The sequence below is a fragment of the Muscardinus avellanarius genome (genome assembly GCF_963383645.1).
Source record: "Muscardinus avellanarius genome assembly, chromosome: 18".
NCBI classification, from domain to species: Eukaryota; Metazoa; Chordata; class Mammalia; order Rodentia; family Gliridae; genus Muscardinus; species Muscardinus avellanarius.
In genome coordinates this window covers 46,515,636-46,541,089 of record NC_137804.1, presented here as the reverse complement: position 1 = coordinate 46,541,089, position 25,454 = coordinate 46,515,636, and the positions used below count along the sequence as shown (strand labels likewise).

The 25,454-nt window shown below is 54.2% G+C and overlaps 2 protein-coding genes across 2 annotated transcripts in view; one reads left to right on the top strand and one right to left on the bottom strand.

The window, feature by feature from the left end:
• Positions 1 to 655: 655 nt before the first annotated feature.
• Positions 656 to 8,263, bottom strand: TSPAN16 (tetraspanin 16; the record flags this gene model as incomplete). The annotated part of the gene is made up of 7 exons (XM_080715529.1): positions 656 to 703; positions 973 to 1,056; positions 2,104 to 2,256; positions 3,087 to 3,194; positions 4,725 to 4,799; positions 6,972 to 7,169; positions 8,195 to 8,263. The coding sequence occupies 7 exons, from the start codon at positions 8,261 to 8,263 to the stop codon at positions 656 to 658; spliced, it is 735 nt and encodes a 244-aa protein (XP_080571655.1).
• An 11,219-nt stretch (positions 8,264 to 19,482) lies between these two features.
• DOCK6 (dedicator of cytokinesis 6) overlaps positions 19,483 to 25,454 on the top strand; it is a gene marked incomplete at both ends in the record, with an annotated part of 52,865 nt that continues 46,893 nt past the window's right edge. Inside the window, 5 exons of the mRNA XM_080715528.1 lie at positions 19,483 to 19,526; positions 21,544 to 21,631; positions 22,073 to 22,248; positions 22,946 to 23,014; positions 23,159 to 23,288. Coding sequence (XP_080571654.1) covers positions 19,483 to 19,526; positions 21,544 to 21,631; positions 22,073 to 22,248; positions 22,946 to 23,014; positions 23,159 to 23,288 — 507 coding nt within the window. The remainder of the gene's footprint in view (positions 19,527 to 21,543; positions 21,632 to 22,072; positions 22,249 to 22,945; positions 23,015 to 23,158; positions 23,289 to 25,454) is intronic.

The window sequence follows — 25,454 nt, the reverse complement described above, 5'->3', positions numbered from 1 at the left end:
CTCATGGCAGGCTCCATCCTTGTCTCAGGGGCCCCAGCACAGGCTTTGCCTTAAGGCAAGCTCCTATCCCAGCCTCGTTGGCTCCAGCTACGGCCTCACCACATGACAGGTACTGATCCTGGCCTTGCTGGCCCCAGGACCGTCCTCGCCACAAGGCAGGCTTCGATCCCGGCCTCCAAAACCCCAGCCCCGGCCTTGCCTCACGGCAGGCTCCAATCCCAGCCTTGCTGGCCCCAGCACCACCCTTGCCTCACAGCAGGCTCCGATCCTGGCCTCGCTGGAGGGGCATTCTTTTTTTGAGCTACACCCCCAGCCCTATTTTTTTTCTTCCTTATTTTGAAACAGGGTCTCGCTGAGTTGCAAAGATCCTCACTAAGTAGCTGAGGCTGCCTGTGAATCGCGATCTTCCTGTCTCAGCCTCCTGAATGCTGGGATGACAAGCGTGCGCCACCATGCCCGGCTTGGACAAATCATTTTTAGCTGGTGCGAATAAAAAAACCAAGTCGACAGGGGTCAGGACGAATGGAGATTTTCAGAACTTTTCATTACCAATGCCCCATCCAGAAGCAGCTAGTGGCACAGAGAAATAAAAAATGAGAACCAGCGTCTGGAAGCCAGCCGGGCTGCGGTGTCCTGTGCACTCCAGGCCTGGGTGTCAGCCCAGCTTGATGAACAGGAGCAAGGTGACCAGAACCCCTGGCAGCTGAATGGGAGGAGAAAGAAATGTTAGCCAGGCGTGGGGCGCACACCTGTCACCCCCGTACCTGGGAGGCTGAGGCAGGAGGATCACAAGTTTGAGGACAGACTTGGCAAGTAGTGAGACTCTCATCAACCTAGCGAGACCCTGTTTCAAAATAAAAGCAAAAATAAAAACAGGGCTGGGGGTGCAGCTCGGAGGTGGAATGCCCCCGGGTCCCATCCCCAGACCTGCGAGTCCAAAAGTTCCTTGTGTCCCGAGCAGCTGGTCCTTACCTGCAGTATGGCTGCCCCCAGGGAGACCCCACTCAGGGTGAAGCTCTGAGTCTTGGTTATCTTCAGGAGCTTGAGGAAACATCCCTGCAGATCCGAGAGCGAACGCAGGAGCTGGGTGGGGCTCAGGTTTTTTGTTTTTTTGTTTGTTTGTTTGTTTAATTTTTGTTTTAGTTTTTGCGGTACTGGGAATAGAACCCAGGGCATTTGACCTCTGAGCTACACCCCCCAGCCCTATTTTTTTAATCCTTCATTTTGAAACAGGATCTCACTGAGTTGCAGAGGGCCTCACTACATAGCAGAGGCTGTCTGCAACCACGATCCTCCTGTCTCAGCCTCCCAAATGCTGGGATGACAAGTGTGCACCCCCATACATGGCTGTTAGTTATTTCTGAATAAACTTTTTTTTTTTTTGGAACCCAGGGGCATCCTACCTACAAGCTACATCCAAGCCCAATTATTATTTTTATTTTTTTCCATCCCCAGTACCACAAAAATAGATTAAAAAAAAAAAAAAGGTGAGGGGCTAGTGTTATAGCTTGCTAGTAGGGTGCTTGCCCAGCATGGATGAAGCTCAGACTTCCAACCCCAGTAAAAGAAAGAAAAAAGGAAAGGTGCTGGAATGTGGTGGCACACACCTGCAATCTCAGTATTTGGGAGGCTGAGACAGGAGGATCGCAGGATCAGGGCTGGCCTCAACAGCAAAGTGAGGCTCTTAATAATTTAGTGAGACCCTGTTTCAAAATTAATAAAATAGGGCTGGCTCATAGCTGGAACACCTGTGGCTTCAATCCTCAGTACCTCAAAAGTAATAAAATTAATTAACTGATAGCTGGGCGTGGTGGCGCACGCTCGTCATCCCAGCATTCGGGAGGCTGAGACAGGAGGATCGCGGTTCACTGACAGCCTCGGCTACTTAGCGAGGCCCTCTGCAACTCAGTGAGACCCTGATTCAAAATAAAGAATAAAAAATAGGGCTGGGGGTGTAGCTCGGAGGTAGAATGCCCCTGGGTTCCATCCCCAGCACCGCACACAAAAAATGAATGAATGAATGAACAAACTGGGGTGTACTTAGAGGCGACTGCCCTGGTCCCTCCCCAGCACCGCCGCAGGTGCTCAGGCCCCTGGCCTCACCTCCTGGTGGATGACGCTCGTGGACGCGTTGCGGCCGTCGCAGGCCGCCGTTCCTATGGATTTGCAGCAGCCCCTGGGGTACGCGTGGCCCGTTGTCATCTCAAAGGAGGAGCCAGAAAAATCCGTGTAGTTTTTCACCCCGCAGCATTTTAACTGCACAGAGAAGAAAACGAGAAATTGAGTGTGTGTGCCGTACTGGGGACGGAACTCAGGGGCATTTGACCTCCGAGCTATACCCCCTGCCCAACTTTTTATTATTTATTTATTTTTTTTGGTGGTACTGGGGGTGGAAGCCAGAGGCTTTCTACCTCCAGGCTATACTCCCAGACCTTTTTCTTATATTTTATTTTGGAAACAGGGTCTCACTAAGTAGCTGAGGCTGGCTTCGAACCCCTGTGATCCTCCTGTCTCCGCCTCCCAAGCGCGGGGATGACAAGCGTGCGCCACCACGCCCGGCTTATTTATTTTTAAACAGGTCTCACTGAGTTGCGGAGGACCTCACTAAGTAGCTGAGGCCGTCCGCGAACCGCGATCCTCCGGTCTCAGCCTCCCACATGCTGGGATTACAAGCGTGCGCCACCACGCCCAGCCCCAGTCCTAATTTTTATTACTTATTTATTTATTTATTTAGCAATACTGGGGATGAAACCCAGTTCACTGTACCTCTGAGCTGCACCCTCAGCCCTATTTTCTAGTCTTTTTGTTTTTATTTATTTATTTTTATTTATTTTTATTTTTTTTTACAGTACCAGGGATGGAACCCAGAGGCATTCTACTGCCAAGCTACACCCTCAGTCCTATTTTTATTTTTTATTTTGAAACAGGGTCTCACTGAGTTGGAGGCCCTCTGCAACTCAGTGAGACCCTGTTTCAAAATAAAGAATCAAAAATAGGACTGAGGATGTAGCTTGGAGGTCGAATGCCCCGGGTTCCATCCCCAGTACCGCAAAATAAATAAGTAAATAAACAAACTAAAGCCTCACCTTCTCCATAACCAGGTTCCACTGGGTAGAATAGTCGTCTGGCTCATTGTAACCTCTGTAATTTTTCCTCAGGGTCACGAAGGTGTGTTCCAAGGTCACTTCTCGAATCTTCCAGAAGAGACCAGAAGCAGTTAACACCCCACACAGCAAAGCTAGAGTCAGCAGTGGTGATGGGCGGCTGTCATCCCAGCCCTTGGGAGGCGGGGCCAAGAGGATGGCTGTTTGGAGGCCAGCCTCAAACACTTAGGGGGACCCTCAGCCCCTCCGCTAGAGGTGACAGGTGATGCTTGCTTCTTGGGGATTCCTTTTTTTCTTTTTCTCTTTTTGCGGTACTGGGGGTGGAATCCAGGGGCTTTCTACCTCCGGGCTACACTCCCAGACCTATTTTATACTTTATTTGGAAACAGGGTCTCACTAAGTTGCCGAGAGCCTCACCAAGTAGCTGAGGCTGCCCTCGAACCCCGATCCTCCTGTCTCAGCCTCCCAAGCGCGGGGATGACAAGCGTGCGCCCCCGCGCCCGGCTCTCTGTGATTCTTTTGCTGTTGCTATCCCCAGCTCGTGGGTCTGGCAAGAGGGGGCCACATTATGCTGCCATGTTGCCCGTCAGAGATGTGTACACCCAGCGGAGTGTGGTGGAGCACGTCTGTAATCTCCATACTTGGGAGGCTGAGACAGGAGGATCATAGGTTCAAGGCCAGCCTCAACTACTTACTCAGCAACCTAGCGAGACCCTGTTTCAAAAATAAAAATAAAATAGCTGCCGGGCGTGGTGGCGCGCACTTGTCATCCCAGCATCCGGGAGGCTGAGACGGGAGGATCGCAGTTCGCGGACAGCCTCGGCTACTTAGCGAGGCCCTCTGCAACTCAGTGAGGCCCGGTTTCAGAATACAGAATAAAAAATAGGGCAGGGGGTGTAGCTCGGAGGTCGAATGCCCCTGGGTCCCATCCCCAGACCCGCAAAAAAAAAATTAAAAAATAAATAAAGAATAAAAAATAGGGCAGGGGGTGTAGCTCGGAGGTCGAATGCCCCTGGGTTCCATCCCCAGACCCATAAATAAATAAATAAATAAATAAATAAATAAATAAATAAATAAATAAATAATAAAAAGGGCTGGGGGTGTCACTGAGAGGTAGAATGTCCCTGGGCTCCATCCCCAGTCCCAAAGAAGAGAGGGGTGGGAGCGAGGGGCGGGGAGCCGGGTGCGCGTGGGTCCCCAGCCACCGCACTGGCTGTTCCCGTCCTTTCTCCTCGCCCACGAGCTTGCTCCGCCCGCGGTCGGCGTGACGCCCTTTTAGAAACCGAGTCTCATCCCCACCAACCAAAACCCTCTTTGCACACATACAAGGCAATTTAGTGGGTTTTTTTTTCCTTTTCTTTTTGCAGTGCTGGGGATGGAACCCAGGGGCAGTCTACCTCCGAGCGACACCCCCAGCCCTGTCCCATGTTGTTGTGTTTTGATTTTGAAACAGGGGCTCACTAAGTTGCCAAAGGCCTCACTGAGCAGCTGAGGCTGGCCACGAACCCGTGACCCTCCTGTCTCTGCCTCCCAAGCGCGGGGATGACAAGCGGGCGCCACCGTGGCTGGCTGAAGTTTTTTCCTTTTGACGGCCCAGCGAGAGAGGCCGGCCATACTCACGATTGGGAGGAAGGCAAGGACCACCGAGGCAACCGTGACCTCCACCACCATGATGGCGACCATGGACAGGAAGTACTGGAAGACAGGGGAACGAGGCTGGGCTGGCGGATACAGCGAGGAGGCCGGTGTGTGTGTGTGTGTGTGTGTGTGTGTGTGTGTGTGTGTGTGTGTGTGTGCGTGGTGCTGAGGATGGAACCAAGGGGCAGTGTACTTCTTTGCTATACGCTCAGCCCTACTGGTTTTTGGTTTTTTTTGGTTTTTTTTTTTTTTGGTGGTACTGGGGTTCCTGGAAGCCCTTTTACCTCCAGGCTACACTCCCAGACCTATTTTTACATTTTTATTTGGAAACAGGGTCTCCTAAGCCAGCGCGCGCGGCTGGCTTCGAACCCGCGCCATCCTCCTGTCTCCGCCTCCCGAGCGCGGGGATGACGAGCGTGTGCCACCAAGCCTGGATTATTTTTTAAATTTTTTTATTTTTGCAGTCCTGGGGATGGAACCCAGGGGCAATCGACCTCCGAGCTACACCCCCAGCCTTATATTTTATTCTTTATTTTGAAACAGGGTCTCACTGAGTTGCAGAGGGCCTCACTACCTAGCTGAGGCTATTCACAAACCGTGATCCTCCTGTCTCAGCCTCCTGAATGCTGAGATTGTAAGCATGCATCACCATGCCCGGCTCCTATAATTAATTCATTTTTGCAATACTAGGGACTGAACCTAGGGAAATTTTAATTTAATATAATTTTTCTTTTTGGTGGTACTGGGAGTGGAAACCAGAGGCTTTCTACCTCCGGGCTATACCCCCAGACCTTTTTTTTTTTTTTTTTTTTGGAAACAGGGTCTCACTAAGTTGCTGAGAGCCTCACTAAGTAGCTGAGGCTGGCTTCGAACCCATGCGATCTTCCTGTCTCAGCCTCCCAAGCGCGGGGATTACAAGCGTGCACCACCATGCCCGGCTAATTTAATATAATTTTAATTTAATATATTTATTTCTTAGTATATGTTATATATTATATTAATATATTTTAAATTTAATATATTTATTTCTTTATTTTTGCAATACTGGGGGCTGAACCCAGGGGAATATTAACTCCAAGCAGTACCCACAGCCCTATTTTATATTTAGTTTGAAATAGGGTCTCACTAGATTGATGAGAGTCTCACTACGAACCTGTGATCCTCCTGTATGGGCCATCACGCCCGGTTTTACTTTTATTTTACTTTGAAACAGGGTCTCTCTAGGTTGATGGGAGTCTCAGTACTTGCTGAGGCTGTCCTCGAACCTGCGATCCTCCTGTCTCAGCCTCCTTAGTACTGGCTTGCGCCACCACCATGCCCAACTTAACATACTTTTTTTTCCCTTACAGTGCTGGGATCTGGAACTTGAACCTCACTTGCACCAGGCAAGCAGGTCAGCACTGGGCTGCATCCTGAGCCCCTGGACCCTCTTCTTAGCCTATGGGGATCCGGCCCCTCCTCGTGCTGTTCCTGGCACAGCCACCAGAGGGCGTCCGAGAGCCCGGAGGGTCCCACACCATCACAAAGACTTAACTAAGACTTAGCGTTACAGGCACAGATTCCAATGTAAACCTCATGGAATTTGGGCTTATGTTGGACATGGGGCATAAGAGAGACAGGTGTCTTGGAGTCTTCCAGGTGAAATTATGGGTGAGCCAGGCGTGGTGGTGCTTGCCTGTAATTCCAGGACTTGGGAGGCCGAGACAGGAGGATCCCGGGTTCCGGGCCAGCCTCAGCAACCCAGCGAAGCCTTGTTTCAAAATACAAAAATCAGACAGAAAGCTGGGCGTGGTGGCGCACGCTTGTCATCCCAGCACTCGGGAAGCTGAGACGGGAGGATCGCGGTTCGCGGACAGCCTCGTCTCCTTAGGCCCTCTGCAACTCAGTGAGACCCTGTTTCAAAAGAAAGAATAAACAATATGACTGGGGGCGTAGTTTGTAGGTAGAATGCCCCTGGGTTCCATCCTCAGTATTGCAAAAAAGAAAAAAAAAGGGACTGGGGGTGTAACTTGGTGGCACAATGCCACTGGGTTCCATCCCCAGTACCACACGCACAAAAAGGGAAGTAAAATGCCCTTATGTGTGATCCCTACTTTTCATCAAAAGGAGGAGGAGGGGGAGGAAGGGAAGGAGGAGGAGGAGGAGGAGGAGACACGAGCGGCCGCAGTGCACCGGGGGACCCTGGCGGGGCGGCGGGCGGTGGCAGCTGTGCCCGTGGGCCCCACTTACAAACAAGAGTGTGCTTCTGCTTTCCGTCATAGCTCCGTACCAGCCTACGAGGCCCAGCAGGATGGCGACGCAGCCCATGGCCAGGCTCAGGTGGCCGGCGTGGAAGAGGTGTGCCGAGGACAGCCCCAGGACCCTGGTCAGCGTGGCCTGTCTGTACTGGACACCGAGGCCCAGGCCAATGAGCGCCAGGCCAGACACCTTGAGGACACGGAGCAGAAAGGGAGGCGTGAGGATGGCACAGGGGCGCCGGCCTGCGGGCAGGGAGCACGGCCCTTCGCATCAGCAAAAGCAGGCTCTTTATTTTTGGTACTGGGGGTTGGACTCAGGGGTGTTCTACTTCCAAGATACACCCTCACCTCCATTTTATTTTTTATGTTTTTCTGGTTCCAGGGGCATTCTACCTCCGAGCGACACCCCCAGCACTATTTTTTTATTTATTTTATTTTTATTTTTGGTGGTACTGGGGTTCCTGGAAGCCCTTCTACCTCCAGGCTACACTCCCAGACCTATTTTTATACGTTTTTATTTGGAAACAGGGTCTCCTAAGCCAGAGCGGCTGGCTTCGAACCTGCGCGATCCTCCTGTCTCTGCCTCCCAAACGTGGGGATGACAAGCGTGCGCCACCACGCCCGGCTATTCTGCTGCTTTTTAAAAGGTATATAGAAAGCCGGGCACCATGGCGCATACAGATTCAGCTAATAGGGAAGCCTTGAGAAATTTAGCAAGACCTCATTTCAACTAAAAATAAAAAAGAAGCCGGGCGTGGTGGCGCACGCTTGTAACCCCGGCATTCGGGAGGCTGAGACCAGAGGATCGTGTTCTGCGGCCAGCCAATACTACTTAGTGAGGCCCTCTGCAACTCAGTGAGAACCTGTTTCCAAATAAAAAAAATAAAAAATAGGGCTGGGGGTGTAGCTCGGAGGTAGAATGCCCCTGGGTTCCATCCCCAGTACCAAAATATTTTTTAAAACTTGCTGTCAGCTTGTCCTCCTGCGCGGGGCCTCAGGGCTGCACGCGTCTGTGCCGATTTCGCCGTGCTGGTCCCTCTGAGCCGCCGCCTGTCCCCCACGTGCCCGGCTCCTCGTCAGCCTGGCCTACATTTCTCCTGACTGTCTGGGGACCACAGATCCGGAGGCCAATCTGGGTCAGCTTAGTTCTGTCTTGCAGGGAGCTGTGGGGGGAGAGGGGCTCCAGAGCCCGGGCCTGGCTCGCAATACACTCACAGCCACCAAGGCGTTCAGCGTGCGCAGCAGTCTTTTCAGGTAAGAGTAGGGATTGTGGCTCTCAACCATGATGGCCGGACTGGGCGCCCTGGACATTTAGGTCAGCATTTTCTTCACATGTCACAGGTCTGGGCTGGGGGTACCGGAGTTGACTGGTGTGACCTCCTGTTTCCCGGCTGCCTGAGGGTCTCAGGCATCTGCCCCCTCAGTCAAAGGCCTCTATCACATCACAATCGGATGCTGGAGCAAGGTGCGACTCATGGTGCCCGGACACAGGGCCCCCGAGGGCTCCTCATCCCCCAAATGGGCCGCACTGGGAATGGAGGAAAGGCACCTGTGCCTCTGTGGTACCCCCTACGATGTCACCAGGGCCCTGTGGGCAAAGTGCCCAGCACTGCGGGGCACGGTGGCTTGTACCTGCCATCCCAGTACTCGGGAGGCTGAGACAGGAGGATTACAGGTTGGAGGACAGCCTCAGCAAGTAGTGAGACTCTCATCAACTTAGGGAGACCCTGTTCCAACACGTAAAGATAAAATAGGGCTGGGGGTGTATCTTGAAGGTAGAACGCCCTGGGTTCAATTGCCAGTGCCACAAAAATAAATTAAGATATAAAAAGGGTTGAGGTGCCTGAGCGATCCTCCTGTCTCAGCCTCCCAAGTACTGGGATGATAGACAAGCCCAGCACTTCACCGCGCCACTGAGGTCTTTCTTTCTTTCTTTCTTTCTTTCTTTCTTTCTTTCTTTCTTTCTTTCCTTTTGGGTGGTACTGGAGGTGGAACCCAGAGGCTTTCTACCTCCGGGCTACACTCCCAGACCTATTTTATATTTTATTTGGAAACAGGGTCTCACTGAGTTGCTGAGAGCCTCACTCAGTAGCTGAGGCTGGCTTCGAACCCGTGGGATCCTCCTGTCTCAGCCTCCCGAGCGCGGGGATGACAAGCGTGCGCCACCACGCCCGGCTCCCTCCCTCCCTCCCTCCCTTCCTTCCTTCCTTCCTTCCTTTCCTTCTTTCTTTCGTGCTGGGGATGGAACCCAGGGGCATTCGACCTCCGAGCTACGCCCCAGCCCTATTTTTTATTCTTTATTTTGAAACAGGGTCTCACTGAGTTGCAGAGGGCCTCACTAAGGAGCTGAGGCCGTCCTCAACGGAGGTCCTCCTGCCTCGGCCTCCCGAGTGCTGGATGACAGGCGCAGTGGATTTCCTGATACTTGGCCCACCCCGGGGTGCCTCCCCGCCCTCCCTGGTGTAGACCCCCGGCTCCAGCAGGGTCTGCGGCGCTCTGGACGGCTGGCGGGGCGGACGGAGGTGCTGCTCGAAAGGGAGAGAAAACAGCGTACGCTTTCGTAAGTTGAGCCATGTTTACCAGCCTGCCTGCTCCTGGGAACACGCAGAACCGGCAAGATGTTCGCGGAGGAGTGATGGTCTCCCCCCTGGACCACGCCTTCCCTAAAAGGTCACTCGAGATAAGGAGCCCGAGCGGTGATGGACGGCTGGAGAGGGGGGGGCGCGAAGGAAACGCCCGGTGCCAAGAAGGGGAACTGGGGTGCGAAGGGGACTAGAGACACGGGACCCCGGGTGCAAAGGAGTAAGGTGCAAAGGTAAGCGGTGCTGCAAAGGATGATGGGCAAAGAAGGGCCTGACACAAGAGGGCAGGGTGAGAAGCTGAGGCCGACGGAATGGACTTAGGAGTGGGCCCCGCCCCCACCAGGCCCCGCCCCCACCAGCACCCCCCCTGGGAAGCACCGCCCCCGGTAGACACGCCCCGTCTCACCTCCCTTTTTATCCCCGCCCCCTGCGCGCTGCCCCCTTAATATCCACTTCTCGAGCCCCGCCCCGCGTAGCCACACCCACCCGAGGCCCCGCCCCCTCCATGGCCCCGCCCTGTCTGCAAAGCGAGGCTCAGATCCCGGCCTCGCGCGTCCCCTGGCGGCGGCCCGAGGAACTGCGGCCCCACGTGCTGCAGCGGGCGCGCCCCTGGGAGTCCCTTCCAGGGCTGGGTGCGGTCCTGGTCCGTCCCCACCAGACGCGCCCACGTGTCCTGTCCCCGCAGAGCTGCCGCTTGACCGGTCAGCTTGAGGAGTGAATCAGGGAGAACTCTCTCCTGGCCCCCTCCCCGCCGCCCCAAGCCCTTTGATGTCAAGAGGCCGACTGTGGCCATCCTGCGAGTTGCAAGACGTTGGCGGGAAAGCCTGCGGGAGCCCAGGGTCATTTGCTCTAGAAGACAGTGTACGGGGTGCAGGACCATCAGGAGGGCCTTGGCATGCCTTTGTAGAAAGTACAGAGAAGCCACTCCAAGCTGCAATCCCAGTACTTGGGAGGCTGAAAGGGGAGGGTCGCAGATTCGAGGTCAGTCTCAGCAATCAGCTCAGCAACTTAGTGAGACCCTTTTTCCAAACAAAAAGATATAAAAGAACCCGGCGTGGTGGCACGCACTTCTCATCCCGGCATTCGGGAGGCCGAGACAGGAGGATCGGGGCTCGCAGCCAGCCTCAGCTACTTGGGCCCTCTGCAACTCAGTGAGACCCTGTTTCAAAATAAAGAGTAAAAAATAGGGCTGGTGGTGTAGCTCGGACCTATAATGCCCTGGGTTCCATCCCCAGTACCACAATAAATAAATAAATAAATAAATAAATAAATAGGTTTGGGGGTGTAGTCCAATGATAAAATGCTCCTGCTTTCAATCCCTGTCTGTCTGTCTGTCTGTCTGTCTGTCTCTCTTGCACACACACACACACACACACACACACACACACACACACACACATTTTCTTCCTGAGCACCTCCCCCTCAAAAGAAAAACAGGAAGCCGAGGACTGCTGCCGTTTTTAAAAGGTGACCCAGGGCAGGAGCCGGCCAGTCCCAGCGCTGCCTCCGGCCACCTCTGAATTCTTGGGAGGGTTTCCAGATCCTCCAGCTGGACCTCCTGGCTGAGCCTGGGGAGGAGGTGATGGAAATCAGGACCCAGCTTGGAAGGGACCAGTGAGGGATAATACAGGAAAAATCAACAGCCCCATCGGACCCGCAGCTCAGCCAGGGCGGCGGGACAGCCCTGCCAGCACAGGAATGGCGCCCCTTAGGATCTGCGGAGCTCAGCCCGTCACTGTCTGGAGCACGCACTCCACGCCAGGCTCACGAGATGGCCTGGGCTCCTCACACTCTTGCTTGGACGGAGCCACTGCAGTTCTTAGGAGGAGCCGGGCGTGGTGCGCACGCTCGTCATCCCAGCATTCGGGAGGCTGAGACCCGGAGGATCGCGGTTCGCGGACGGCCTCAGCTACTTAGTGAGGCCCTCTGCAATTCAGTGAGACCCTGTTTCAAAATAAAGAATAAAAAATAGAAACCGGGCGTGGTGGCGCACGCTTGTAATCCCCGCGCTTGGGAGGCGGAGACAGGAGGATCGAGCAGGTTCGAAGCCAGCCGCGCTGGCTTAAGAGACACTGTTTCCAAATAAAAATATAAAATAGGTCTGGGAGTGTAGCCCGGAGGTAGAAGGGCTTCCAGGAACCCCAGTACCACCAAAGTAATAATAATAATAATAATAATAATAATAATAATAATAAAAAATAGGTCTGGGAGTGTAGCCCGGAGGTAGAAGGGCTTCCAGGAACCCCAGTACCACCAAAATAATAATAATAATAATAATAATAATAATAATAATAATAATAAATAGGTCTGGGAGTGTAGCCCAGAGGTAGAAGGGCTTCCAGGAACCCCAGTACCACCAAAGTAATAATAATAATAATAATAATAATAATAATAATAATAATAATAATAAATAGGTCTGGGAGTGTAGCCCGGAGGTAGAAGGGCTTCCAGGAACCCCAGTACCACCAAAAAAATAAAAATAAAAAAAAATAGAGCTGGGGGTGTAGCTTGGAGGTAGAATGCCCCTGGGTTCCATCCCTGGTACTAAAAAAAAAAAAAAACCTCTACATGAATGTTGATAGTAGCTGTATTCATAATCGCCAAGGGCTTGAAACAACCCAGTTGTTTTCCCAGGGTTTGCCAAACAAACCCGAGTTCGTCAGCACAAGAGAATATTCTTCAGCAACAAGAAAAAGAAGCAGTATGAATCTGTCCTTCAATTTCAGTGTAACTCAGAGAGGCCCTCTGCAACTCAGCGAGACCCTGTTTCAAAATAAAAGAATATAAAATAGGGCTGGGGTGTAGCTCGGAGATGGAGTGCCCCTGGGTTCCGTCCCCAGTACTGCAAATAATAAATAGATAATAAAACAAAATAGGGCAGGGAGGGGGGTAGCTCAGCGGTAGCACACCCCTGTGTTCCATCTGCACTGACACACACGCACAGACGCACACACACTCACCAAAAAACTAATGGTTACATGATCCTTCATCCATTGTTGCTGTTGGTGTGTGTGTGCACGTGTGTGCGTGCGTGCGTGTGTGTGCGTGTGCATGTGTGTGTGGTACTGGGGATGGAACTCAGGAGCACTCTACCTCTGAGCTGCACCCTCAGCCCCATTTTATTTTTATTTGGAAACAGAGTCTCCCTAGGTTGACGAGAGTCTCACTACTTGCTGAGGCTGGCCTCGAACCTGCCTCTCATCCCAGTACTTGGGAGGCTGAGATAGGAGGATCGCAAGTAGTAGGATCACAGGCGTGCACACCATGCGTGGCGTCCATGAGTTGTTGTTGTTTTTTTTAAAATAAGAAGTGGTGCATTTCAGCCAAAGGGCACACGTATCCAGACAGACCAGCTTTGGTCGCCGGGCCATCTGGTCAAAGAAAAACAGGAAGCTCGTGCCCTTCCCCTCCGGCTTCCCTGTGACTTCAGCTAGCGAGGCCGGCCTGCCCTCCCTGGCCGCCGTCCAGCCTCCTTCCCTGGCTCAGGAAACAGCAGGAAAAGCAAGCAGACAAAGTGCCTCCCTCCCCGGCTTCCATCTGCTGACCTCACGGTCGCAGCCCTGAACAGTCAGCACGCAGATTACTGCACCCATTTCATAGATGGAGAGACTGAAGCTCTCTGGGGGCCGAGGCAGGATGATTGCGGGTTCGTGGTCAGCCTCAGCTACTTAGTGAGGCCCTCTACAACTCAGTGAGACCCTGTTTCAAAATAAAGAATAAAAAAATAGGGCTGGGGGTGCAGCTTGGAGGTCCAATGCCCCTGGGTTCCATCTCCAGAACAGGAAAAAAAAAATAGGACTGGGGGTGTAGCTTAGAGGTAGAATGCCCCTGAGTTCAATCCCCAATAACACACACACACACACACACACACACACACACACACACACCCTGCACTCTGCAAGACACCTCATTTATCCACCCACCTACCCATCCATCCACCCACCCATCCATTCACCCATCCATCCATCCATCCATCCACCCATCCATCCATCCATCCATCCATCCACCTACCCATCCACCCACCCATCCACCCCCCCATCCATCCATCCATCCACCCACCATCCATCCATCCACCCACCCATCCACCCCCCCATCCATCCATCCATCCACTCACCATCCATCCATCCACCCCCCCATCCATCCATCCATCCACTCACCATCCATCCATCCACCCCCCCATCCATCCATCCATCCACTCACCATCCATCCATCCACCTACCCATCCATCCACCCACCCATCCACCCCCCCATCCATCCATCCATCCACCCACCATCCACCCACCCACCCACCCACCCATCCACCCACCCATCCATCCACCCATCCATCCATCCATCCATCCACCCACCATCCATCCATCCACCTACCCATCCATCCACCCACCCATCCACCCCCCCATCCATCCACCCATCCATCCATCCATCCATCCATCCACCCACCCATCCATTCACCCATGCATCCATCCATCCACCCACCCATCCATCCATCCACCCACCCACCCACCCATCCATCCACCCATCCACCAATCCATCCATCCACCCATCCATCCATCCATCCATCCATTCATCCATCCATCCACCCACCCATCCATTCACCCATGCATCCATCCATCCACCCATCCATCCATCCATCCACCCATCCATCCATCCACCCACCCACCCATTCATCCATCCATCCATCCACCCACCCACCCACCCATCCAGTGATTCAGTAAATTGCCAAGATGCGTGGCAAGAGCCTGGCAGCGATTCCCTTAGGACACAATGGCTGAGCGTCCTGGGGACGAGGTGCGCGGTTCGAGCCCCGCAGGCGCCTCCGCAAGGCTGAGGTCGGGGGCCTGTGAGTGGCAGGTGTTCGCGGACCGACGGCGCCTGCCAGCCCCGCCCACTCACTTCCGGTGGCACCTGGTTTCCTGACTCGCTGGAAGGGGCAAGGGTCGGGGAGGCCGGGCCCCGCCATTCCCGCCCGGGCCGCCAGGGGGCAGTAGCCACCCACATTCGGCCCCCAGGACCCCTCGGGCGGTGCTAATGGGGACTGAACGCAGGGGCGGCGTTCTACCCCAGAGCGACACCCGCAGCCCCCTCCCCCTTTTTTTGCAGTACTGGGGTGGAACCCAGGGGCTTTCTACCTCCAGGCTATACTCCCAGACCAATTTTTATATTTTATTTGGAAACAGGGTCTCACTGAGTTGCTGAGAGCCTCACTAAGTAGCTGAGGCTGGCTTCGAACCTGCGCGATCCTCCTGTCTCTGCCTCCCAAGCGCCGGGATTACAAGCGTGTGCCACCACACCTGGCTTATTTTTTATTTTGAAACAGGGTCTCACTGAGTTGCAAAGGGCCTCACTAAGTAGCTGAGGCTGTCCGCGAACCATGATCCTCCTGTCTCAGCCTCCCGAATGCTGGGATTACAAGCCTGCGCCACCACGCCCAGCTCGGTTTTTTGTTGTTGTTGTTTTGTTTATTAGTTTGTTTTGCCGTACTAGAAATGGAACCCAGGGGCATTCTACCTTCAAGCTACACCCCCACCCCTATTTTTTATTCTTTATTTTTGAAATGGGGTCTGAGTTGTGGAGGGCCTCACTAAGTAGCCGAGGCTGGCCATGAACCTGTGATCCTACTCTCAGCCTCCCAAGTCCTGGGAATACAAGCATGTCCAACCATGCGGCACTTGCTTTTATTTTGCTTTTGTTTGTTTGTTTGTGGTACTGGGGTTCCTGGAAGCCCTTCTACCTCCGGGCTACACTTCCAGACCTATTTTTATATTTTTATTTGGAAACAGGGTCTCTTAAGCCAGAGAGGGGTAAGACAGAGACGGGGAGGGGTGCATGAAGGGAGAGGGACTTGAACCCCAGGTCTTACATGGCGCAGCCCCCGCCCCCAGCACAGCTGTCTGCAGCTGCTGGCTCAGTGAGGTCGGCTGAGGTGGGGAGGAGCCACCGGCCGGCAGGTCAGACAGGCACTGGGCTCAGGTGCTCGAGGGCCGGCGGAGGGAGCTTCAAAGTCGCTCCTGCCAAGCCAGAGCCGGTGCCCCTGGGCTCACCGGCCCCACCGGCCTCCCGGGGAATGGGTGCTCTGTTGAGCAGACAAGAGAAGCTAGGTTCAGAGAGGTTGAGGTTGCGCCCTGGGTCACACAGCACAGTCCGCATTGAAACCCAGTTGGTCCTGGGGGTAACTGTTTTGGGGTCAGGCTCCCTGGGTCCGAATCTTTTTCTTTTTTTTCTTTCTTTTTTTTTTTTTTTTTGGTGGTACTGAGGATGGAACCCTTCTACCTCCAGGCTACACTCCTAGACCTATATTTTAATATGTATTTTATTTGGAAACAGGGTCTCTTAAGCCAGCTAGGCTGGCTTCGAACCTGTGCAGTCCTCCTGTCTTCACTTCCCAAAAGCGGGGATTACAAGCGTGCCCACCACGCCCAGCCTGGGTCCGAATCTTGATCTGACAGTAGTTCATCAGATAAACAGCAAACAGGGCAAGTTTTCCTTGGTTTCTTTTCTTTTTTTCTTCCTGATTTTGTGTGTGTGGGGGGGTACTGTGGATTGAACCCAGGGGCATTCTACCTCTGAGCCACAGCCCTATCCCTGAGGCTGGCTGTGAACCGTGATCCTCCAGTCTCAGCCTCTCAGATGCTGGGATTGCAAGTGTGTGCCATCACACCCGGCTTTTTATTATTATTATTATTATTATTATTATTATTATTATTATTATTATTTTGGTGATACTGGGATTCCTGGAAGCTCTTCTACCTCTGGGCTACACTCCTAGACCTATTTTATACTTTTTATTTGAAAACAGGGTCTCTTAAGCCAGCGAGGCTGGCTTCGAACCAGCGTGATCCTCCTGTCTCCGCCTCCCAAGCGCGGCGATTATAAGTGTGCACCACCACGCCTGGCAATTTTTTTTTTTTTTTTTGGTGGTACTGGGGTTCCTGGAAGCCCTTATTCCTCCGGGCTACACTCCCAGACCTATTTTATATTTTTGAAACAGGGTCTCTTACGCCAGCGCGGCTGGCTTCGAACCTGAGCTATCCTCCTGTCTCCGCCTCCCAAGCGCGGGGATGACAAGTGTGCGCCACCACGCCCGGCACGCCTGGCAATTTTTTAAAAAATATTTAATACGGTCCTGGGGATGGAACCCAGGGAGTTTTACCTCCAAGCGACACCCCAGCCCTATTTTTTATTCTTTATTTTGAAACAGGGTCTCACTGAGTTGCAAAGGGCCTCACTGAGTAGCTGAAGCTGGCTGTGAACTGTGATCCTCTTTCTCAATCTCCCAAATGCTGAGATTACAAGTGTGCGTCACCACGCCCAGAATAATTTTTTATTTTGAAACAGAGTCTGGCTAAATCGCTGAGACTGGGCAGGCATGGTGGCACACCCTTGTAATCCCAGTACTTGGGAGGCTGAGATAGGAAATCACAAGTTAGCCTCAGCTACTTGGTGAGGCCCTCCACCACTTAGAGAGACCCTGTTTCAAAATAAAGAAGAAATAGGGCTGGGGGTGTAGCTTGGAGGTAGTGTAGCTTGGAGGTAGAATTCCCCTGGGTTCAATCCCCAGTACCGCAAAAATAAATGCATAAATAAACAAAAATAAAAATAAATTGCTGAGACTGGCCTTGAACGGGTGATCCTCTGGTCTCAGCCTCCCAAGTACTGAGATTACAGCTGTGTCACCATCCCCAGATTCGGTGGTTTCTTCTGGAAAAAGGAGATAATAGCAACATTTTTATGTGCAGAGGCCCTGGGGTGGCGTCTTAGCCTAGTATTCAGAGGGATTTGGGGGAAGTAGGTAGCTGGAGGGGTGCTGTGATGCGGGGGAGAGTCAGGAGATGGGGAGAGACAGATCTTGCCGGGCCTCGTGGGCTGCCCGGGTTGCAGGGAGGACTCTGACGTTTACCCCACTGCTATGCGAACCACAGAGGGTTCCAGATCTAATGGGGGCCACTGGGGCGAGCCAGAGGGGAGAGGAGCGATCCGCACCCTGCCCAGCCTGGCTCCGCGCCCCGGGCGGGGCGGGCGACGCTGGGCGGGGCCGGCGGGGAGCTGTGGGCGGGGCTAGAGCTGGCTGGACCACTCCCGGCAGGTGCGCGGGCTGGGAGCAGCCCTGCATGGCCTCCCCAGCCAGGATGGAAACTTGGGCCCGAGCGCAGGGCACCCCCTGCCCTAATTTTATATATCTATATATTTATTTATTTTATTATTATTATTATTTTTTTTTTTGGTGATACTGGGGGTGGAACCCAGAGGCTTTCTACCTCTAGGCTATACTCCCAGACCTTTTTTTAAACTTTATTTGGAAACAGGGTCTCACTAAGTTGCTGAGAGCCTCACTAAGTAGCTGAGGCTGGCTTCGAACCTGCGCGATCCTCCTGTCTCAGCCCCCCCAAGCGCGGGGATGACAAGCGTGCGCCACCACGCCCGGCTTTTAGTCTATATTTTAAAACAGGGTCTCACTGAGTTGCAGAGGGCCTCACGAAGTAGCTGTGGCTGTCCGCGAACCGCGATCCTCCTGTCTCAGCCTCCCGAATGCTGGGATTCCAAGCGTGCCCGCCACGCCCCACTCCCAGCTCTTTTTATTTTTATTCTGAGGCAGGGTCTTGTTAAGTTGCCGAGGATCCCACTTAATTGCCGAGCCGACCTCCGACTTGTGATCTCCAGGCCTAAGCTTCCCAAGTACTGGCCTGCTGAGCCTTCTGGGAAGAGACTTGAGACCACAAATTTGGTTAACCAAGACTCGCCCACATCTTCCTTCCGGTGGTGAACTGAGGCTTCCGGACTGGATTCTGCGGCATCCCACCTCCAAGCTACACCTTCAGCCATAAATATATATATATATAAGTTTTTTTGTGGTACTGGGGATGGAGCCCAGAGCATTCTACCTCTACCTCTGAGCTACACCCTCAGCCCTATTTTTTCTTTTCTTTCCCTTTCTTTCTTTTTCTTTTCTTTTTTTTTTTTTTCTTTTTTTTTTGCATCCTGGAGATGGAACCTAGGGCCTTCTACCTCTGGGATACACCCCCAGACCTCTTTATATTTTATTTGGAAACAGGGTCTCACTATGTGGCTGAGAGCCTTCACTAAGCTAAGGCTGGACTCGAACCTGCCTGTCTCAGCCTCCCAATTACTGGGATGACAAGAGTGTGCCCCCACGCCCGGCTATTATTATTATTATTATTATTATTATTATTATTATTATTATTATTAGTGTGTGTGTGTTACTGAGGGTGGAACCCAGGGACTTTTCTACCTCCAGGCTATATTCCCAGGCCAATTTTTTATACTTTATTTGGAAACAGGGTCTCACTGAGTTGCTGAGACCCTCACTCAGTAGCTGAGGCCGGCTTCGAACCTGTGAGATCCTCCTGTCTCAGCCTCCCAAGCACGGGGATGACAAGCGCGCGCCACCACGCCCGGCTTTATTATTTTTTTAAATTTGGAAACAGGGTCTCCCTAAATTTCTGAGGGCCTCGCTCAGTCGCGAAGGCTGGCCATCCTCCCGTCTCCGCCTCCCAAATTCTGGGATGACAGGCGTGTGCGCCTCTTCTAGTCCCGGCTTGATTCTGCTTAGTGTGTTTATTCCACGCGCGAACGTTTCCATAGAATTCCAGCCAGGTCGCTGGCGCCCGCATCCGCGCCGGACTCGGGCCCCAGTCTTCCAGCCTCCGACCAGCAGGGGCAGCACAGAGCGGCCGGGCACACCCGGAAGAGCCCCGCCCGGCTTAGGCCACGCCCACCAGAAGACACACCCACAGAGGCCACGCCCCGCGCGCCGGCCACGCCCGCGGCTCCGGCCACGCCCACCGCCCCGGCCACGCCCACCGCCGCTCAGAGCTGAGGCGGCGGCGGCGGCGGCGGGACGCGGGCGGGTCGCGCTGTGGCGGCGGCGGCGGCGGCGGCGGCGGCGGGAGCGGGACCCGGGGCGCCATGGCGGCCGCCGAGCGCCGCGCCTTCGCGCACAAGATCAACAGGTAGCGCGGCGGGGCGGGGCCGCCTCCCGCGGGCGCCCCCCGGCCCCGAACCCCGGCCCCGGCCGCCGCGGGGACCCGACCGCCCCGTCCCCCGGGCCGGACCTGGCGCGATGGCGGCCGAGGCCTGGGCCTGGGCGCGGGCTCCGGGGCCTCGAACCCCTGTCGGCGCGCGCCCTGCCCCGCTGCCGGCGGAGCGGAGCGGGACAGCTGCGCGCCCGGGGGGGATGCGGGCCCTCGAGGGGCGGGCGGGGGCCGGGCGGCCAGCTGGAGGCCGGCTGGGCGGGGACCCGCGGCCCCCGGGGACGGGGGACGGGGTCGTGCGAGGCTGAGAGCGGGTGCCGGCTCCCCGGGGTGGGGGGGGACGGCGGGGTCCGGGAGACCCGGGCCGGCTTCAGCATCTGCTGGGCTCCCCTCGCCCCAGGCGACCCGGCCCGACCTCCCCCAGGTCACGGGGCGGTTCTGGGGGGTCCCTGGAAAGCGCCCGCTCCTGGGGGTGGAGAGGGGGAGACGGTGGGGGCCGGGAGGGTGGCTTAGTGGGGAACGCGGAAGACCGGCGGGGGGCGGGGCCGGTGCCCCAGTGCATCTCCGAGGCCCAGGTGAGCAGGTGCCCGAGAAGCGCAGGGCAGAGGCCTCGGGCGCAGGCTTACAGTGGGGTACACTTTGCCCCGAGCGAGATGGACCGAGCCACTGAGAGTTCTGTGCGGAGGAGGGATGTGGGCCGGGCATCTGGGGCATCGTGGTTGGGCAGTCTTATGTTTGCTTATTATTTATTTATTTTTATTATTGCCGTACTGGGGATAGAACCCAGGGACATTCTACCTCTGAGCTACACCCCCAGCCCTATTTTTTTTTTAATTCTTTATTTTGAAATAGGGTCTCACCGAGTTGCAGAGGGCCCAGGTAGTAGCTGAGGCTGTCTGCAAATCGAGTTCCTCCTGTCTCAGCCTCTAAAATGCTGGGATTGCAACTGTGCACCACCACGTCTAGCTAATTAATTAGTTAGTTAATTGTTATACTGAGGGTGGAACTCAGGGCCAATTGTATCTCCGAGCTACACCCCCCAGCCCTATTTTATTTTTTATTTTGAAACAGGGTCTCACTGAGTTGCACAGGGCCTCACTGAGTAGCTGAGGCTGTCCACGAACCCTTTTTTTTTTTTTTTTTTTGGTACTTGGGATGGAACCCAGGGGCTTTCTACCTCCAGGCTACACTCCCAGACCTATTTTATATTTTATTTGGAAATAGGGTCTCACTAAGTTGCTGAGAGCCTCACTAAGTAGCTGAGGCTGGCTTCGAACCTGCGCGATCCTCCTGTCTCAGCCTCCCAAGTGCGGGGATTACAAGCGTGCACCCCCACGCCTGGCTCATTCAATTGTTTTATTCAACTAATGGACATTGACCCAGGGGTATTCTGTCTCTAAGCTACATCCCCAGCTCTATTTTCGTGTGTGTGTGTGTGTGTGTGTGTGTGTGTGTGTGTGTGTGTACATGGTACTAGGGATGGAACTTAGGGGCATTCTACCTCTGTGCTACACTCAAAGCCCCATCTTATTCTTTTATTTGGAAAAAGGGCCTCACTAAGTAGCTGAGGCTGGCCACAAAACTGAGATCCTCCTGTCTCAGCCTCCCAAGTACTCAGCTTACAAGCGTGCACCACACCTGGCTCATCCTCCGCAATTTAGCGAAGCCCTGTCTCCAAATTAAAAAAATAAAAGGACCCGGGGTGTAGCACAGTGGTCCAGTGCCCCCCGGGTTGAATCCCGAGGCCTGGACGGTGTGTCTAGACTCAGACCTTTGCGGCTCTGAGGACAAATGAAATGGAAGAGTCATAGGACCAGCTTCGGGGGCCTGGAACCTGCGATTCTCCTATCTTGGCCTCCCCAGTACTGGAATGACAGGCGTGTGCCCCCACCGTGTTTTGCGTTTTCCCTAGCTGGGGTTCCCGGCTCCTGAAATGAATCTGCCGGCCCGAAGCCTGGGTTCTCAGGCCCTGCCGCCACCCGACTTTTCCTCACAGGACAGTGGCCTCCGAGGTGCGGAAGCAGGTGTCCCGGGAACGCAGCGGCTCCCCCCACTCCAGCAGACGCAGCAGCAGCTTCCTGGGGGTGAGTGCGGAAGGTCCCTGTCCAGCCCCTCCAGCAGAGAGGGACAGCCAGCGCATCTCTGCAGCTGCTGGGGGGGCGTCCTGTGGGTGGTCCTAGGGAGGCTTCCCGGACCACCCACCTGGGCTGGTGGGGCGGGAGGGACTTCCTGCTGCCCTGCGGAAGGGGTGGGGCCATCTTGGCCTCTAGGCTTAGGAATTGTCTCTTCCTTTGCTTCCAGTCTGGACCCTGGGGTGTGATTTCCTTCCTGCAGGGCCTGGAGGGGGGTGTGGGGCCCAGCCCAGCTGCTATGGAAAATCTCAGGCCTTTGTCCTTCCTGGTTCATCTGTAGCTCCAACACCCACCATGGCTCCCACTGCCTTACTGGTCAGGTCCGAAGCCAGCCGTCGCCCACCCCTGCCTCCAGGGCAACAGGGTCACAGGCCCGTGTGCTCCTTGACCCAGGTCCCCCTGACGGAGGTCGTTGAACCCCTGGACTTCGAGGACGTGCTCCTGAGCCGGCCCCCCGATGCTGAGCCCGGGCCCCTCAGGGACCTGGTAGAGTTTCCAGCCGATGACTTGGGGTTGCAGCGACAGCCACGGGAATGCCGGACCACAGAACCTGGGATCCCTGAGGACGAGTGTGTTCTGCACCCCATCCACACAGCCCTCTCCCCGGGGAAGGCTCCAGAATCAAAAAGTCCCGCCCGGCCCTGCTGTGTGACCGCAGACAATGAACCCTCCCTCTCTGGTCCTCCACATCTCTGAAACAGACAGAAACATAATCCCAAAGCCGGGCGTGGTGGCGCACGCTTGTCATCCCCGCGCTGGGGAGGCGGAGACAGGAGGATCGCGCAGGTTCGAAGCCAGCCGCGCTGGCGTAAGAGACCCTGTTTCAAAAATATAAAATAGGTCTGGGAGTGTAGCCCAGAGGTAGAAGGGCTTCCAGGAACCCCAGTACCACCAAAAAAAAAAAAAAAAAAGGAAAGAAAAGAAACATTGTCCCAACCTCCCCACCACTGGAAGGCCTCCTGTCTGGGCCTGGCCTCTGTTTAGTCTGCCTTTATTTTTATTTATTTATTTATTTATTTATTTATTTAATTTATTTTTTTCGGTACTGGGAATGGAACCCAGGGGCATTCTACCTCTGGGCTACAACCCCAGCCCTACTTTTTATTCTTTATTTTGAAACAGGGTCTCACTGAGTTGCAGAGGGGCTCACCAAATAATAGCTGAGGCTGTCCGCGAACTGTGATCCTCCTGTCTCAGCCTCCCAAATGTTGGGATGACAAGCGCGCACACCACGCCCGGCTTTACCCTGCTTTTATTTTGCTGTAGAAAGCTGGACGCGCAGGCGCGGGCCGCGGTGGAGATGTACACGGAGGACTGGCTCATCGTGTGCAGGAGGTGAGCTTGCGACCACGCCAAGGCCCATGCCAGTGGCGGTCCTACTGCCATCTGCCCACTACCCTCGCGGCCGCGACTTCTCAAACCCAGAACACACGGCTCCGGCCCCCGGGCATCAGGCGGGTCTCCTGTGCCTCCCGCTAGGTACCAGCACCTGAGCCCGGCCTACAGTCCCGTCACCACGGAGCTGCTGCGAGAGAGGCAGAAGGGCCTCAGCCGCCAGGTCTACGAGCAGGACGTCTCTGGGGATGAGCGGCCCGGCCCCGAGGAGCCGGTGAGAGCCCCGCAGGGTCACTGCGCGTGCGGGTATAGACTCAGGGAGCGGCCCTCTCAGCCTAAAGGGGCCCCGTGAGTTAGCATTTATTTAGCACCTAGTGTGTGCTTAAGGTGCTGTCATGAGTCCGGGCAACTATTACACTCATTTTGCAGGTAAAGAGACTTACGACCTGATAAAGTCATCGTAGGAGCCGGGCGCGGTGGCGCACGCTGTAATCCCGACATTCGGGAGGCTGAGACAGGAGCAGCGCCGTTCGAGGCCACCCTGCGGCCACCCTCAGCTACCCAGGCCCTCTGCGACTCAGTGAGACAGTTTCAAAGTAAAAAATAGAAAATAGGGCTGGGAAGCTGGTTGTAATCCCACATTTGGAGGCTGAGACAAGAGGATTGCGGGTCCAAACGGCCTCCACTACTTAGGGCGGCCCTTTGCAACTCAGTGAGACCCTGTTTCAAAATAAAGAATAAAAGTATTCTTTATTTTTAATATTTTTATTCTTGTAATTCGTCTTATTTATTCTGGAAGTTATTGTAGGGTCTTGGGTCTCTAGTTGGCCAATTGCCATTTATCGAGCCCCTACTTTATACCAACAGTAGCTATTCCAAGCACTAGGAGTATTGTTTCCTTTTTTTTGGGGGGGGGCGGTACTGAGGATGGAACCCAGGGGCATTCTACCTCTGAGCAACACTCCAGTCCTATTTTTTATTCTTTTTTTTTTTTTTTTTTTTTTGGTGGTACTGGGGGTGGAACCCTTCTACCTCCAGGCTACACTCCCAGACCTATTTTATATTTTATTTGGAAACAGGGTCTCATACCCGTCTCCGCCTCCCAAGCACGGGGATTATAAGCGTGCGCCACCACGCCCGGCTCTATTCTTTATTTTTTGGAAACAGGGTCTCACTGAGTTACAAAGGTCCTCACTACGTAGCTGAGGCTGTCTTCCAGCTGCGATCCTCCTGTCTCAGCCTCCCAAATGCTGGGATTACAAGCGTGCGCCACCACGCCCAGCTTGTTTCCGCTATTATATTTATTTACTTAAGTATGGAAGGCTGAGCCCAGGGGCATTCTACCTCCAAGTTACACTCCTGGTGAAACAGGGTCCCACTAAGTTGCCGAGCGTCTCACTGAATTGCTGAGACTGGCCTCGAACCTGCGGTCTTCCTGTCTCAGCCTCTCATGCGCTGGAATGACAGGCATGCACCGCCATACCTCGCTCATTGTTATTATTTTTAGACGCCGATGGGGAAACTGAGGCTCTTGGAGTTGGGGTGAGCCAAACACAGTTACAGAGCTGAGAGGGATTTGCCCCGGGGGTCTGGCACTGCCGTGGTAGAGTGTTGGTGGTCAGCTCTGATGCTGAGCACAGCAGCCCCATGGGCAGAACTCTCCCTGCCCTAGCAACAGTGAGCCAAGTCCCAGGGAAGGCTCTCATTGGCTGAGCCCAGGCTGGTCGGTCCTCTCCAGCCAATCCCTGGGGCCGGTGGATGTGTTCTGATTGGCCAGAATAGGGGTACCAGAAGCCAGAATGTGGGCTGGAAAGTAGCTCTCCCAGCAATGAGAAAAAGGACAGGGGCTCCCCCAAGAGAAGTCTTTCCAGGAGTTTCTATTTTGCTGTTTTTTGTTTTGTTTGTGATCCTGGGGATGAAACCCAGGGGCATTCTACCTCCAGCTACACCCCAGCCCTATTTTTTTTTTTTTTTTGGAAACAGGCTCTGGCTAGGTTGATGAGTCGCATTACTTGCTGTCCTCGAACCTGCGATCCTCCTGTCTCAGCCTCTCAAATACTGGGATCACAGGCATGTGCCACCATACCCTGCTTTTCCAGAAGTTTCTAGAGGGAGGGTTGGCAAAGCACCTCGGCAACGCTGGTAGTGATTTATTGATTTTGTTGTTGTTTTGGTATTAGGGATTGAACTCAGGGGCATTCTGCCTCTGGGTTGCACCTTCAGCCTTATTTATTTATTTATTTGTTTTTTTTAAATCTTTTTGTGGAACTGAGGACTGAACTCAGGGGCATTCTCTCTAAGCTCCACCCCCAGTCCTATTTTATTTTTATTTTGAAACAGGGTCCCACTAAGCTGCCGAGAGTCTCACTACTTGCTGAAGCAGGTCCTGAACCTGCAGTGCTCCTGTTTCAGCCTCCCAAGTACTAGGACTGCAGGTGTG